This window comes from Camellia sinensis, chromosome 1, assembly GCF_055761805.1.
Source record: "Camellia sinensis isolate YWXY chromosome 1, ASM5576180v1, whole genome shotgun sequence".
In the NCBI taxonomy this organism is placed as follows: domain Eukaryota; kingdom Viridiplantae; phylum Streptophyta; class Magnoliopsida; order Ericales; family Theaceae; genus Camellia; species Camellia sinensis.
This window is the reverse complement of record NC_138961.1, coordinates 229,275,323-229,290,878: the sequence shown is the minus strand read 5'-3', so window position 1 is coordinate 229,290,878 and position 15,556 is coordinate 229,275,323. Positions and strand designations below refer to the sequence as shown.

At 39.4% G+C, this 15,556-nt stretch overlaps 1 protein-coding gene across 3 annotated transcripts; it reads left to right on the top strand.

Moving 5' to 3' along the window:
• The first annotated feature begins 10,978 nt into the window (after positions 1–10,978).
• On the top strand, positions 10,979–15,310 carry LOC114268230 (ALG6, ALG8 glycosyltransferase family). Of its 3 annotated transcripts, none has more exons than XM_028209354.2 (7): positions 10,979–11,377; positions 12,443–12,866; positions 12,984–13,167; positions 13,246–13,353; positions 13,870–14,031; positions 14,283–14,535; positions 14,641–15,310. In XM_028209354.2, the coding sequence occupies exons 2-7, from the start codon at positions 12,466–12,468 to the stop codon at positions 15,084–15,086; spliced, it is 1,554 nt and encodes a 517-aa protein (XP_028065155.2). In that variant the 5' UTR covers positions 10,979–11,377; positions 12,443–12,465; the 3' UTR covers positions 15,087–15,310. The 3 variants fall into 3 exon arrangements, with proteins under 3 accessions (XP_028065155.2, XP_028065156.2, XP_028065157.2); XM_028209355.2 differs by having other exon boundaries at positions 11,021–11,377; positions 12,458–12,866; XM_028209356.2 differs by having other exon boundaries at positions 11,040–11,377; positions 12,393–12,866.
• The last annotated feature ends 246 nt before the right edge of the window (positions 15,311–15,556 follow it).

Genomic DNA, 15,556 nt, shown 5'->3' with positions numbered 1-15,556 from the left:
CACACAGGTCTTCGCGGGACTGCGCAAAATATTTTTTGAAATCTTTTAAGAAAGCGACTAATCACTCGCACGGAAGACAATGTGAAACCAATCTAGATCAAGCCAGGATCTTTCTCAGTACTCACATTAAGAAGCATGATCTCAATCATTAAGGGCTTAGCATGCTTTTCTTTTTCTAAAATGATCAATTTTTTTTGCAAATCTCAAGGAATTCCTCCCTCTTTGTTTTCATCACAATATTCAAAAAGTTTTGAAAAACTTAGGTCGATGCAATGACTTCAAGGCACAGAAAAGTAGGTGAAAAGCACTGCTATTTCATTCAGAACTTCTGGCACAACTGGCACAAGGCAGAAGCAAACACGAGAGTGTGAAAATCACTGTTGTTCATTCAAATCTATTGGCATTACTGGCTCTAAGGCAGAAACAAACTCAAAAGAAAACGAAAAGACAAACACAAAACAAACAAGTGATGTCCGAGGTAACACCCCCGAAATCACCCGACTTTAACAAACAGGACTGACTCGGTACAACAAGACAGACCCAATTGACTCAGTAAAAAAAGACTGACTCTATACAAAATAACAAAACTGACTCAATACCCAAGTCAGAAAGCACAAAAACTGGTGTTTGCATATTGCTCAGAACAGTGCGTGCCATTCCCACGTTTGGAGTTAATCGAGCGCCACTCGCAGCTGGTTCATCCCCCGATCACATCACATTATCCCCCAAGTTCACCGATCCAGTGCCGATAGACTTTGTTGAGCTCGGCGGGAGGATGACCCCGTTGTCAAATAGATCCTGTACTTCATGGCGAAGACGGAAGCAGTTGTCGGTAGTATGGCCAGTTTGCTGATGCTACGCGCAGTACTAGGTAGCATCATGCGTAGCCGGAAGAGGGTTCGGGAGAGGCCGAGGCTCAAGGGGTTTGAGATGGCCTTGTTTAACAAGGATTTGGAGAGCTTTGGACAAAGGCATATATAGGGCATGGAAGACCCTCTGTCCTCGGGGTAGATACTTCGAGGTTTGTGGATTTTTACTGGATGCACCAGTAAAGGGATTGGCAGGCGCTGACTGAGTTTGCTGATTTCTTTCGAGCATGGGATTAGAGCTGAAAGGAACATTCTTGGTATAACGGCCCTTCTCCCGGCTTGCTTCTTGATTCAAACTGCCCCCAACTTGAGTGGCGAAAATGTCATCCACAGTTTTTGCAACAACTGCGAGCACTTGCTCTTTGTTCAGTCCCTCGGCTTTCAAAGCCTCAACAGCCAACAGAAGATGTTCATGGGGATCCATGTCCGCCCCTATCTCGTTCTTTCCACTCGCCTCCACTTTGCCAAGGGATTGGCATTCCTCGAATGCAGCCCGTTCCAAGACTGGGGAGCCTTTTGACATGAACTCCCTGGTATGTGATGTGGTTGATAACGGAGCCAATGTCCCGGAGGCCAGATTTGTCACAGTTCTCTGAAGATCTTCGATCATCCTCTTCAGCTCAGAAGTAGTGGGCTTACGGGTTTGAGATGATTGGGGTCCAGGTGCATCCATCATGCATAAGTCCATGTTTTCTGGAATGAACACCTCAGGCTTGGGTAGATGGGCTAGGGTGATGTACACGCTGGGGTCGAAGGTGGATGGTAGTGTATGGATGAGATTGAGGTGGGGAGGTGACGAGTCAGTACTAACCTGAGGTCCTTTGAGTGGAGCTAGGGTCTCTTCATCAATAAGATCCTGAATCTTATGACGGAGGCGGATGCAACGGTTCGTATCATGACCATGTTGTTGATGATAGACACAGTATTTAGCTGGGTCATATCTTGGTGGAAGAGGATTTGGAAGGGGTTGGGGTTCTAGGAGTTCTAGGTGCCCTTCTTCTCGCAGTTTTTTCAAAGCTTGAGAGAGACTCATGTAAAGAGGATGGAATTTTCGGGCTTGGGGCCGATTTGAATTGGCAGTTTTTGGCCATTGAGGGAAGTGGTGATAGTGTCTACTTCTGAGCATTTCACAGCTGTGCTACCATCAGTAGTAGTATTGGAACTGTGAGCAACATTCCTCTTCAAAGGTTCATTATCTTCTGCAAAGATCCCTTGTTTGACGGCATCCTCGATTTGAACCCCCATTTCATGAAGGGCTGGAAAGGTAAACAGAGGTAGAATGACCATCTTTTGCAGTAACTTGCCATGCAGATTTTGAACAATCATCCTGATTTGATCTTTGTCGGAAGGTTTTGTAGTCATCATTGAGGCCTTCGCTCTACATCTCGTTACGAACTCTAAGAAACCCTCCTTTGGCTCTTGGCGGGTGACTTCAAGATCACGAGTTGTGACCTCAATCTGCGTGTTGTAGGAGTATTGAGCAATGAAGGCCTCAGCCAGCTCTTCCCAGTTCTGTTTCACAGAGTTCTCCAATTTTGCATACCAGATTGCGACTATCCCAGACAGGGTTCGGCTGAATAGTGACAATTTCTGGGCTGTGGTCAAACCCATTGGCCTCAAGATATCAGAAAACAGTTGGAGGTGCACCATTGGGTCTTCAGAGCCATCGAATCGATCGATATGTGGCATCTTGAACCGATCCGGTAATGTCACCACTGAGTCGGTATAACCATCCTCTATATCCGGAATAGAGTGGGTCCCCTGAGACTTTTTGAACAATTTCTCAAGCTTGCTCACTTTTAATGCTGTGGGGTCCGTCTCGAACTCAAAGGGGGAGTCTGGTAGGTTGGTGAGTGTTTTAGATAGCTGAGGTAGAACCGGGGGCGGAGCTGGCCAGCCTGGAATGTCCGTATCATCCTGGACGTGGGTTGCCTCCCTGAGTATGGGGACTCTTGGTGGGGGAGAAGCCTGGTGTGAAGTAGATACTCCAGTTTGCTGCTCTAACCTGGCAATTGTCTCTCCCTGTTGGGCTATGACCATGGCCTGTTGCTTGGCGAATTCCGTTTGACGGACAGCGTCTTGCTGCATGGCTTTCATACTATCCTGGAGCTGGCGCACCATCTCTTCTAAGCCTGACATATTGTCCTGATCTGATTGAACCACCAGTATATCTATCTCTGCAGTAGACTTGAAAATCTCAACCTGGCTGTTCAAAGACCACTGAGCTGGTAGCTGCTGTACTGGTGGTCTGTGCCTGACCGACTTTTTCACCCTGCCTCTGGTAAAGGAACACTGATTGCCCTTAAACTGAATCTCTGACCCGACAAAGTCTATAAACACAAGTCCAATGAATCTGGGGGATCTCAGAGCCTTCTGGAGCTATGGTTCCAAGACTACCCTAGCAAAAGAGAAAACAGAGAGTATCTCAGCCAGATTTCACGATAATCCATATGAGCAGAGCTGAATGACTGTGCCCCCTACAGAATTCTGCCCAAAATTCTGCCCGTAAACTGATACCCTCAGGTAAACTGAATCCCAAAATACTGAACTGGTGCCCGCAAGCCTGATGCCCAAACTTGCAAACTGATACATGCATTCCTGTAGAGACACACTCTAAAAGCACATAACAAGCAAGTGAGAGCCAAAACACCCCTATGGAGGGGTAGGGTTTCCCTGTCCTATTTTGTCAGGAGCTAGGGTTTCACTACGCACGCAGCGGTTTCAAACAACTTATAATCGGGTAAGCAACCTGTCTTAGCTTGGAATGGTCACTATGGATTCCAAATATGCACTAGGTCGAATGGTCAAAAAGGGTGCCCCGGTAAAATCGGGGTTTGTGTTCCCGTCGTGGTAGAGCCTGCAACCGGTCAGCCTTATGGCACGCTTCGCAAAGCGAGCCTCCGGCAAACCGTTCAGGAATAACATAAGGCAAACACGGTGTCTGAGGCGCACCAATGCAAATTCAATGCAAAGAAACACATAAGTGTAGTCAAAACCAGATATCATGAGTTCGAGTCAAGTTCTCTAACTCCCCAGCAGAGTCGCCAAAAACTGTAGACGTCCCTGAACGTCCCGGGAGGGAATTCCCCCCGTTCTGTTCATTTGAGGCTCACTACAGTTCAGGACTCAAAGTCACGGTCCTGTATCTAATCTCACAGAGTGCAATGCAAGACCGATGAATCATCAAAGAGTCCAAATCCAACAAATCATTTTTGAAAACAGATTTTTTGAAAGAAGTGCCAAACATGGACTGCTTTGCCAGATACAGAGTCGCCACCTAAATATTTTATTTTGAGAAATTTAGGAAACCCTGACTCGTTGCCAAAGGCCACGTTTCTGTCATCACCAAAGTTGCCTCGGCTCGGGAACTTGGGTACGATTAGGGAAGGTCACTTCGTGAGCACCCCCGCTCGCTTGATCAAAGATCGGCCTCTACTAACCATGATATCTAGTTTTGAAAACATTATGCGTTCTTATTTCGGTTATTAGCCTAGATTTACTATGTGATGCGCACAGCATACAAGTATAGACCAGATTGCTTGAATTGGAACAAAACATCTCATGTTTGTTTATTTGAATATGGTTTGATGGTGCTACTCGTAAGTAGGTTAAGACGTGGATTTGTCACCCTCAGGTGGGTTTAGAAAATATGGTTTTGCCACTACCTAGTGGGCTTAAAACTCACAATCGATGAATTGTTCCAATCCAAATAACCCAACCTTCACCCACAGGTACTCAAGCAGTTATATCACATAAGCAATTAGCCTCATGGTAAGCATGCTATCATGGCAGTCGCTCACACACATGCAAGGATGCTAAAGCATAAGTACTTACCGAGTATTCCAAGCCAAAACAGAAGCTGATTAGAAATCATGCATGATCCTAAATATACAGAAATGCTTAATGCAGCACATGCAAAATGCAACTATAGTAGGCTCGGCTATTCTAAGGATGGCATGTGAAATGCTTCAACTAACAAGTATTCAACTTGGAATTGAAATACAACGCAGTTAGTATGATACGCCGCTCTGTGCATGCAATACAGATGAATGATGCAAACATACAAGCATAAATATGCTAATCGAAACATGCCCTAATCTAACCATTATAAGCGGGTAAATAAAAGGGAGAAAGACGTGAGGTTGGAAGACATACATCACATGCATGCACACTTATTACAATTATGCCCTCGCTCGGAGGGTTCGAATAAATAATACAGTTCGAATAAGTACAAAATCCTAATTAATTAACAAATTAACTTAGGAAAGCAGGGAATTAGCATACAAGCTATGGACCGCCTCAGCGCTGTTCCGAATGATGAATGATGCATGCTAGGGTTGCCTTTGTCGGGAAATTCCTTGCGATGCCCCTGTTTGCCTCTGTTTGCAATTAATCCCGGGATGTTATGCGAAGCTCTAGAAGGCTGCTAATTTCTGGTTTGCTGCAACAGAGAGCAAGAAGGGGGCATGGCAAAGTATTTTCACATATGTATGCATGCCTCGATCCTCGTGCCACCAATCACGCATATCGATGCATAATGGCCGAGGAGTCGAATTGCACGACTCAATGTGAAATGAATGCATATGAAAACACAACAAGACCTAAACTCCATCATGGGTAATCCGGAGTGTCGGCGATAGGGAATTGAGACACGTTCCGTCACTCGGAGTATGAAACGTACCTCGTTTTTCCGTGCTTGGGCTAACTCCTATCCCGAACATGATGTAAATGAGATGGCATACACAATACGACTAACATACAACCTAGCATACGCAATGCTATGAAATGGCATACACAATGCTCGATGTAACATGGCATACACAATGCTCTAACACGGCATACACAATGCTCTAACACGCAACCTAGCATACGCAATGCTATGAATTGAAAAGGCATACACAATGCATAATGGACTTACACCAACATGAGTGGACCTCGGCCACACTCACATCAGTGGCCATTAGATGGAAATGAAACAACTGAAATGCGTGCACACATGCACGAATATCGAGGACCGAACCTAAGGCATCAAATGCCACTCTACCAAAGCATGGCAAGAGATGAAAGATTGCATACAAACATATAATTCCCAGCACTGAAGCATGATGCTAAATGGTCCCGAAACATGGAAATATGGCACCCGATGCATGAAATAAGCCCCGAAACTCAAAGTTAGGCACATGTATTGAATTGTAACTATGCAAAGCAAGCATTATTTGGCCATGAAGTATAAAGACAGAGCCAAGGCAGTCCCAAAACATGCACACTTCTAGTTTAGAGCATGGCCAAAAGGTGCTAACATGATGGACTAAAATAGCATGCAAATTCGACTAGCAAGCATGGTTTACATGGCATGTATATGAAGCGTATGAGAACTCATCAAACCAGTCAAAACAGTGAATAAAACATGTCAAAATATGCCCAAATAACCACTGAAATGCGACAAATGCATGCAAAAATGATGAGTTCTTTTAGAGGGCCATACAAGGGGTTATTAAGCACATACAACAAGAACACTTAGCATGGCAAAACCAACTCTGGAAATGGATTATGACAGCCCTAAAACCCATCAAATAGGCCTTGAAATCAGTCTCGGAAACATGCAAATAAAGGCCCCTTTGAAAGGCCTTGAATGGGGTTGCTCTATACATGCATTATAGACATAAAATATGGCAAAATGGGCTCTTGACAGAGCTTGGGCAGGCCTTAAAACCCTCTGAATGAGGCCTGAAACATGACTTCAATGCATGAAAAATAGGGTCCCTTTGGAAGGCCAACAATGCTAGTAAAGAGAATGAGGGGTGAGAGGGTCACCCCTCTATGATTTTGGAGCTGGATTTCAGTGGCTAAAAGGCCAATCAAGGCCAATGCAAGTGCTCACATGCATAGCTTAAAACATAAGGAAATAAGGCATGAAAGGGGATAGATGACCCCAAACAGAGAAAGTATCTTAAACAAACATGTTTACAAGCTCAAAAGGAAACTTTTTCAAGTTTATGACAAATCTCTAAAATGCTCAAAAATAGGACTAAGATATGACGCAAAATAAGCCTACAAAGAGGGATAAAGCATGCAAGGATGTAGGAGACCTCAAACAAAAAAGTATCCTTAATCAATATTCAAGAGGAGCTCAAAATATGACACTTTTCAGTTTATAACAAAGTCCAAAAATGCTTGCAAATGGAGCTAAAACATGGAGCAAAACAATGACCAAAAGAGGGAACTAGTGTCTTACCCTTGAAGCTCAAGAAGACAGCAGCAAAAGGGGTCCAAATTCTGAGCTAAAACCAGATTTTGGAGCTCAAAATGATCCTCAAAGAACCTCAGCCCAATGGTAGTTGAGTTTGGTCAAGGGTGCCTAGGCAAAGGAGAGGTATATCTCTTGCTATGCACACAAAGGCAAGAGAAGGAGAGAGAGACAAAGATTTGGCTCTGGAATTTCTAGAGAGAGAGGGATTTTTTTTAGAGTGAGAAGCTCCCAAAGCTTGCTTAGCCAAGATCCCCTTGAAAATGAGAGATGTAACTCATATATATAAAAAATGAGAGTTGGCTCGAAAATATCTGATTATAGGACAGCTGGAGGTTGTAGAAGACAGCTGGAGGCAAAATATCTATCAATTCTGAGCTTTCTGGGCATAAGTGGTCGGCCGACCACCTTTCCTAGTCGGCCTGCTACTTTTCCTGGTCGGCCGACCACTTTTTCAGGAGAGGGTGGTCGGCCAGCCACTTTTTCAGGTCAGCCTGCTACTTTAGGAAAATTCTGCTTTCCAAGTCCAAATTCAAATGGCCATAACTCCTTCATATGAACTCCTTTTCAAGTCATTCTTGTATCCAAATTGAAGCCCCGGAAGTTAGATTTTCAATGGAGCTAACCTTGCATCAAAATTGCTCCTGTGAAAAAAGTTATGCCTGTTTTGGTGAAGCCGCGCAGATTCAGTTCAACCGGATTCATGCCGAACTTTCTTTAGACCACCTAAGTGGCGGCCATCTGATTTTCTGGTCTGCCATGTGGCCACATTGAAGCCCCAGAAATTAGCTTTCCAATGGCGCCAACCTTGCATCAAAATTCCTCATGTGCAAAAAGTTATGCCTGTTTTGGTGAAGCCGCGCAGATTCGGTTCTATCCAGATTCATGCCGAACTTTCTTTTAAACTAGTTTTTTTATCTCCTTTCCTCTTTTCTTCAACTTCAAACCCCTAAAAAAAGTGTTTTGAAAGATTTTTCAAAGATTTGATCTCTCTTTCATTCATTTCTACTTTGTCCTTGCTCGATTTACCGAAAAGCGCAACATTTGACAAAATGCGAGCCTCGGAACATCGTAAAAACTTTATTTCAAGAACGTTTTGAAAGAGAGGGTTTTAAGGTCTAAAATATTTTGATCAAGATTGTTTTGGTCCAAAATGGGTTATGAAGTTGAGATTTGACTCTCCTCTTGCTGAAGAAATCGACCATTTGTACTGCACAACTTCCAAAACCATCAGTCGCGTCCAAGTCTTAAAGGCGGTCAAAAATGGGGTGTCTACAACTTGCTGCCACCGTATAGCCTACATTGTCAAAAATTTTCCTACACACTAATTTATACAATTTTTTAATACACATTTTTTCATAAAAAGTCAAAAGGTTAACCCAAACATCCATCTTTTTTTCTTAACTTTTTAGTCCAAAAAGACAAAAAGTGCACTTATTTAGGACATCCCAAATAACCCCTAAATGATACTCTGAATCTAAAAATTTAGTTTTACATTAGTGTTCTATGCTCTTGTTTTCGTGAATATGCTCATTAGTATATGATCATCTCTTAGTATGATATTTTATGTGTTATGGTTATGTACCTTTTTATTTTAGTCCTTTAATGATGTTTATACTTATGCAAATTTTATTTCAATGGTTTGTGGTAACTAACTTAAGTCATTAATTTAAACGGAAAACTTGATGTGGTTGTTAATAGAGTTTCGATGACATGAGTATTATTATGAGATGAGATTATGTTTAAATTGAATTGGTTAGCAGGACGTGTTCACTTTTGAAAGTTGAGTCTTGTGCAAGTGGTTGTTTGAAACCCTTAAACGGAACAATTATATTCGGACCCTAAGTGGTTTTGGTGTAAGGAGGGTTTGGGCAAGGCCCGTATTTTGCTGTCTCTTTTAGGTCCTCTATTGGCACTACACAGTATGTAACCATTAGTAGACATCCGGAGTAAGGTCTGCAAAGCAACAAAAGAGGAGACATACCGAGTAATCCGTATCCGATTATTGTAGTTGGGAGGATGAAATCTTTTTGGGAGATTTCTAGGTTTCTAACACATAACCTTGTAACTTAAGCTTATTTACCTGTTGATATGTTTAATTGTTCTATGTGTTATAAATAAAATAAATGAATAAATAAATAAAGGAGTTCTGAGGTGTGTGTGCGTTTACTGGGTATCCAATGCTCATGGTGTTTCGTGCCAGGTACCGAAGAGGTTTTGCAGCAGAAAACGACGAGGCAGAAACTTTCGAAGACTTTTGGTTATCTTAGAGAAACTAGTTTTTTTTTTTTGTGTGTGTGTGTGTGTGTGTGTGTGTGTGTTTGTTTTGTAAAGTCTATCTAAAATTTTATTTTTTGGGTGTAACATCCATGGAATTATCTTTTGTAACTAAGGATATTTTGTATCTATTCTCTTATTATTATATGCTTGTCTTTTTTAAACCAATATAGTTCCATACGTTGCTTATGAGACCTCGCGTCAATGCCTCTTAAGATCTATCAAAAGGGTAGCTTTGTTATCTAAGAAAGCTGGACTTAGAAGGGAGACTAATTTGACTCTTCCGATGATCAGGGATCTTACTTGGTCATTGACCATAAGACTCATTAGTGGCTTTCCCTTGACTATAACCCTTAGTGTAGATTTTGGGGCGTCACGGTAAGTCACCTAAAAAGGAAAAGATGGCATCTAAAAGCTTTCATAGAAAGGAAATTTATGGTATTGAGTCGTGATGTACCAATCAGCACATCCCTCTTCCTTTGAGAACCTAGATCGCAAGAGTCTAGATGGGAGAGAGTAATTTTGGAAGCTTAATGAAGCCTCATCAGAGTATCACCGGGACCTTCCACTAATACAGGTTCAAATCATACTTCATATCTAAGCATGCAACAACCAAACCCAGTTGAAAAATGGCATGGGATTATTGCAGTGGGGTGAGCGGAGGGAATCGATAACGGAAGAGAGAGATAAAACGGTGAAAAAGAGAAAGAGAGAGAGAGAGAGCGACAACTTTGGTTAGGATTTGTTTAGGAAACAATATATATATATATATACATGGATAGTTTGACTATTTTGTAGAAATTTGTCCTTATGAACAAAGTATTTTAGAGTATGAACATTTGGCAAAGAAAATCCAAAATTGGATTGATAGATTGAGTACCTCATTTTATATTATTTAGATATAAAATAAATTTAAAAAATAATAGAAAGATTAAAAAAAATAAAATAAATATACACTTTTTTATAGTTTAAACTAAAACACTTTTTAAATGATTATATTTTATAATTGAGTCTTATTAATATTTTAATTTCAAATAATTAGTAAATAAATTAATAGTTCATAACTATTCGTTTAAGTAGGCGAGTTTGGAATTTAGACATTTTTTAGTCTCGAACTTGGGATGGCCAGGTTAGAACAGATGTTGGGACTGGTTGGCCAATTTTTAGAAAATTTTATTTTTTTATTTTAATATTTTTAATGAATTTTTTTAATATTTTCAGTAATTTTTTTTTAATTTTTAGGTACACCCAACATAAACGCACTTAAAAAGTATAATATTTGTGAAAAAAATATTTAAAAAATATATTAAATACCAAAAAACACAAAAAAAATGAAAATTTAGTAATTTTTCATATTTTTGTGTATTTATTAATTTTTTAAAATATTTTTTCACAAATATTTTATTATTTAAATATATCTAAGTAAACCGTATCTAAAAAAGTAAAAAAATTACTTAAAATTTAAAAAATATTCACTAAAAATAAAAAAATACGAAAAACAAAATATTTAATTTTTAAAAAATTAAATTCAAAAAATTAAAACTAAATATACTAATTAATATTTTTGGGACAATAAAAAAATTAGGAAGTGACTAATATTTTGTTGCAGGAGTAATTTTTTTTTATTAATGTTTTTCAACTATATCACCCGATCATCCCTGCCTCTCTCCATCTATCGCCCAGATCCCTGCATCTCTGTCTCCGCCGATCGTCCATACCCTCTCTCTTCCCTCTGTTTTATCTATCTCTAAATCCTAAACCCTTTAGATCTCTAACTTCGATCCTTCTGAGAAACCCAAAACCCTTGAACTCGACTCCTTCAAATCGTCTTTCTGTTGGAGAAGATGAAGGCAAAGCACAAACAAACCCTAAGACGAAAGATGAAGCCGAAACCCCTAAACCACAGATGAAGCAATCAGATGAACCAGACGAAGCTTGAGATTGCTGAAATTGTCTGAAATCCATCACGCATTTTGAAATCCAGGTTTTTTTTTTCTGAAATCGTCTTTCTTATGATGGAGGTTTTTTTTTTTTTTTTTTTTTTGTGGTGAATTTTGTTTAAAAATATTATTTTCTGTTTGAGAGAGTTTTTGCTGGGAAAGGATGAGGAAGGGAAGGAGACCTGTTTTTGTCGACTCTTGCCAAAATTTGGCAATGGCAGCCCAATGTGGATGCGCTAATACCCAATTGCTAACGGATAATGTGAAACATGGATCTGTTGTTTTACTTAGCAACCTGTATATGCAGCAGACTTTGCGTTATGCATGATCATCACTTTGTGTTTGATTTTTTTCCCTCCCCCTTTTTTCTAGAGGAAAATGGCTCATAACAAGAATTTGAACAAAACCCCATAAGAATTGTTTTATGAGAAGTGTGGTTTCTTGCTCCTTTACTTTCAAGCAGAAGTACATTGAATATCTCACTTATAATTGAGAGAATCAAGTGAACATGAGCAAACCAGTATTGACAATTTAAATTCATCAAAGAGGTAGAGAACAATTTAAAAGAAACTGTAGGTATGCACCCAATTGAAATTCTTGAAGTTCAAATTTAGAAATCCTATTTGTGTCTTTGTTTTATTTATTTATTTTTCATTGGAGGGTGGTTGGTGTAGCATACACATCTTTTCTTAGATTGAGAGTTGAAACCTAATATCAGATGTCATAAGACTTAAAAATGCCATAGAGCCACCATGAAGTCTTGTTTGTTTATTGAATCTATTTGGATCATGAGTTTAAATTTGTGTAAGTAGAATTTGGGTTCTTTGACAGTATTAGTCTAATCACGTGGGGGTTCTCTGGAATTTGATGTGACCCGTACCTGTATGAATTCAACCATTTGTCTGTCCTAGGTGGGCTTATGTCAAATAAAATTTTGTCAATTCATGATTCAAGTTCTTTTGATTCATTACCTTACATGCATATATGTATTTACTATGTTTTGCTTAATTGTGAGTATGTACCAGTTCCAAGTGTTTTAGATGTTTTTCTTTCTGGCAGTCTTTATTCATGCTTTTGTCAGAAGATTGAATTTTCAGACTTTTTACCAGAATAAAATTGGTCAGAGAAACAAATGGAGAAGAGGAAGGGAATGAAAGCATTGAAAGAGGAAGACAGAGACGAGGACAACATATGGTGGTGGTTGGTTCATAGGGGTATTGTTTCTTCATTTATTTGTATCAGTGTGTTTGCACTGTTGGTAAGAGCTGCTGTATCACTCCATCCTTACTCTGGTGCTGGGAAGCCACCCAAGTATGGGGACTTTGAAGCGCAAAGGCATTGGATGGAGATCACCCTTAATCTTCCAGCTGGTGACTGGTACCGGAATAGCACCTCCAATAATTTGAGCTATTGGGGACTTGACTACCCTCCCCTTACTGCCTACCAGAGTTATGTTCATGGTCTTTTCCTCAGAACCTTCCATCCAGATTCTGTTTCGCTTTATGATTCTCGTGGCCATGAGTCCTATTTTGGGTGTGTATTGTAACAGTACATATTGATTAATGGTACTGCAATCTTTATTTTTGGCATTATTTTAGTCATTTAATTATTCCTGCAATTATTTCAGCTGTTCTAATGTTTTTCCCACAGAAAGCTGCTCATGAGGTGGACAGTTTTGTCCTCGGATGCGCTGATGTTCTTTCCCGCAGTTTTGTATTTTGTTGTCGTGTACTACTCTGGTAGCCGCAGTGGACGTAAAAGTGATGTGGCATGGCATATTGCAATGATTTTGCTCAACCCATGTCTGATACTGATTGATCACGGTCATTTTCAGGTGGTGAACAAAATATTTTAAACTTGTCGTATGAATTTGTGAGTTTGCCAGTTTTAATTTTACAATATTTCATTTCAGTACAATTGCATTAGCTTAGGCCTTGCTGTTGGAGCTGCTGCGGCCATCCTCTCTAACAAAGACCTATTGGGTTCTGTCCTGTTCTGTCTTGCTCTCAATCACAAGCAGGTGACTTCTTGGATAAATTGCATAGCTCAGGCTTAGGGTGTTTGGGTCACAATTATCTTATTTGGATCGTATCGCCTCTTTACCACATCACTTCAAATTCAATCCATATTAGACGTTTTTTTCATAAAAAGTCAAAAAGTATATTTATTTAGATCATCCCAAACACCGCTTTAGATTATGTCTTTTTTTTTTTTTCTTCTTCCTGTTACCTTTTAAAACTTGTTTCTATGATTTCTATCTTTTATCAATGTCACGCTTATTTTCTTGTATTAAGCAACTTGACTGAATGAAGTTGTGCATGGTTTGAGTAAAATGATTTTGATATTCTTTTGTAGTTTGTGCAAGACACAAAATCATGCCAGTCAATCATTTGATATCTTTATTGGAAGGACCATATACTGATTTAGTTAATTTCTGATGGGCATATTTCGGAGCTGTCCAACACTTGCTTACGCTATAGACATATAATTTAACTGGCTGATTTGATTTGGTGGAATTGTGCTTGTTTTTACGTAGATGAGTGCCTATTTTGCGCCTGCATTTTTCAGTCATCTTTTGGGTAAATGCCTGAGGCATCAGAATCCACTTCTCAAGGTGACAAAACTGGGCTTGGTGGTCATAGGTACATTTGCCCTTGTTTGGTGGCCATATCTGCAGTCAGTGGATGCATTTTTGCAGGTTAATACTAGCATGCAATCTTAATTTTTTTTTTAACTTTTTTGGTTTTCATCTTCTCCAGCTTTGGATTATATTCTAGTTTTTGTTGATGCTCCTTTTCCTGCTACGTAGATATCTGAAATGTGGTAACCCCAGCTGTTTACGTGTGTTATGCGACATAGTTGTTGTGTTTTCCTGTGTCTTTTTATTATTCTGTTCTATTGACAAGCTAATTGATTATGATAAGTTATTAAGCTCTGTGCTTGGTGCAGGTTCTCTCCCGTCTAGCCCCATTTGAAAGGGGTATTTATGAGGATTATGTGGCTAACTTTTGGTGCACCTCATCAGTACTTATAAAGTGGAAAAGATTGCTCACAGTACCATCTCTGAAGCTTCTCAGTTTTGGGGCAACTATTTCTGCCTGTCTGCCATCGATGATTCAACAAATACGGGCTCCAAGCAACCAAGGCTTCCTGTATGGGTTGCTCAATAGTTCTCTCTCATTCTATTTATTCTCATACCAAGGTTTGTAAAAATATCCAATTCTTTGCTCTTCAAGTACTTATTTTCCTTGAGTTTTATGTCGATGTTATGTAACAATTTTGCATTATTGCTTGCTTGGAAATACAGTGCATGAGAAATCTATTCTGCTGCCGCTTATACCTGTTAGCCTTTTGGCCGGGGACGAGCCTTTTCTTTTCAAGTGGATGATGCATTATGCTTTGCTCTCTATGTTCCCGCTGCTGTGTCGTGATGAATTGATTTTGCCTTACATTTCCCTGTATGTTCTCTTTATCCTTCTTTACCATGCACCTGCTGGAAGACAACATACAAGAGATGCACAATCTCTTGCCAATTTGAAATCATTCGTCATGGCATTTCTTGTTATTTGCTCTCTTGTTCTTCATATTGTGTACTTGGCGTTGTGTCCTCCCGAGAAGTATCCTTTCCTTTTTGAAGCTATGATTATGCTTCTCTGCTTCTCCCAGTTTGTGTTCCTTGCTGGTTACGCCAACTTAAAGCAATGGACGTTATTGAAGGACTCTACTTCCGAAAATAAAGAAAAGTACCTTTGATTTGTGTTGTTTCCAGGATTACATAGATACCTGTAGGCATTTTATTTTAGAGATAATTGTTGAAAAATCTAACTTAAGGAAGGTATAAGGTATTAGATATTAGATTCAGTGAGTATTTTTTGTTGGTGAAAAGTTCACCCTTTGTGAAATAGTTTGGTGAGAACTATCTTTTCAAATTTATTTGTTGACCTTTTTTTTTTTATAATCTATTTGATTTTTTTTTACTATTTGTTTAAATTTATATCTATGTGTTCATATTATTTTTTATCAGTTTAAATTTATATTTATTTGTTCAAATTTTGACTATTTGTTCAATTTTTTTTCTCTTTATCTGTTTAAAATTTTGCTCTCTCTTGAAATTTACTTCTTGAGCTGTTGAATTTTTACACTGCTCTCTCTCTCTCTCTCTCTCTCTCTCTCTCTCTATATATATATATATATATATATCTGTTGAAATTCTTATTTTAACT

Coding starts and splice junctions, on each gene's coding strand:
- LOC114268230 (XM_028209354.2), top strand. CDS start 12,466: ATGGAGAAGAGGAAGGGAATGAAAGCATTGAAAGAGGAAGACAGAGAC. Junction 13,168..13,245: donor TTGATCACGGTCATTTTCAG/GTGGTGAACAAA, acceptor ATTTCATTTCAG/TACAATTGCATTAGCTTAGG. Junction 13,354..13,869: donor TTGCTCTCAATCACAAGCAG/GTGACTTCTTGG, acceptor GTTTTTACGTAG/ATGAGTGCCTATTTTGCGCC.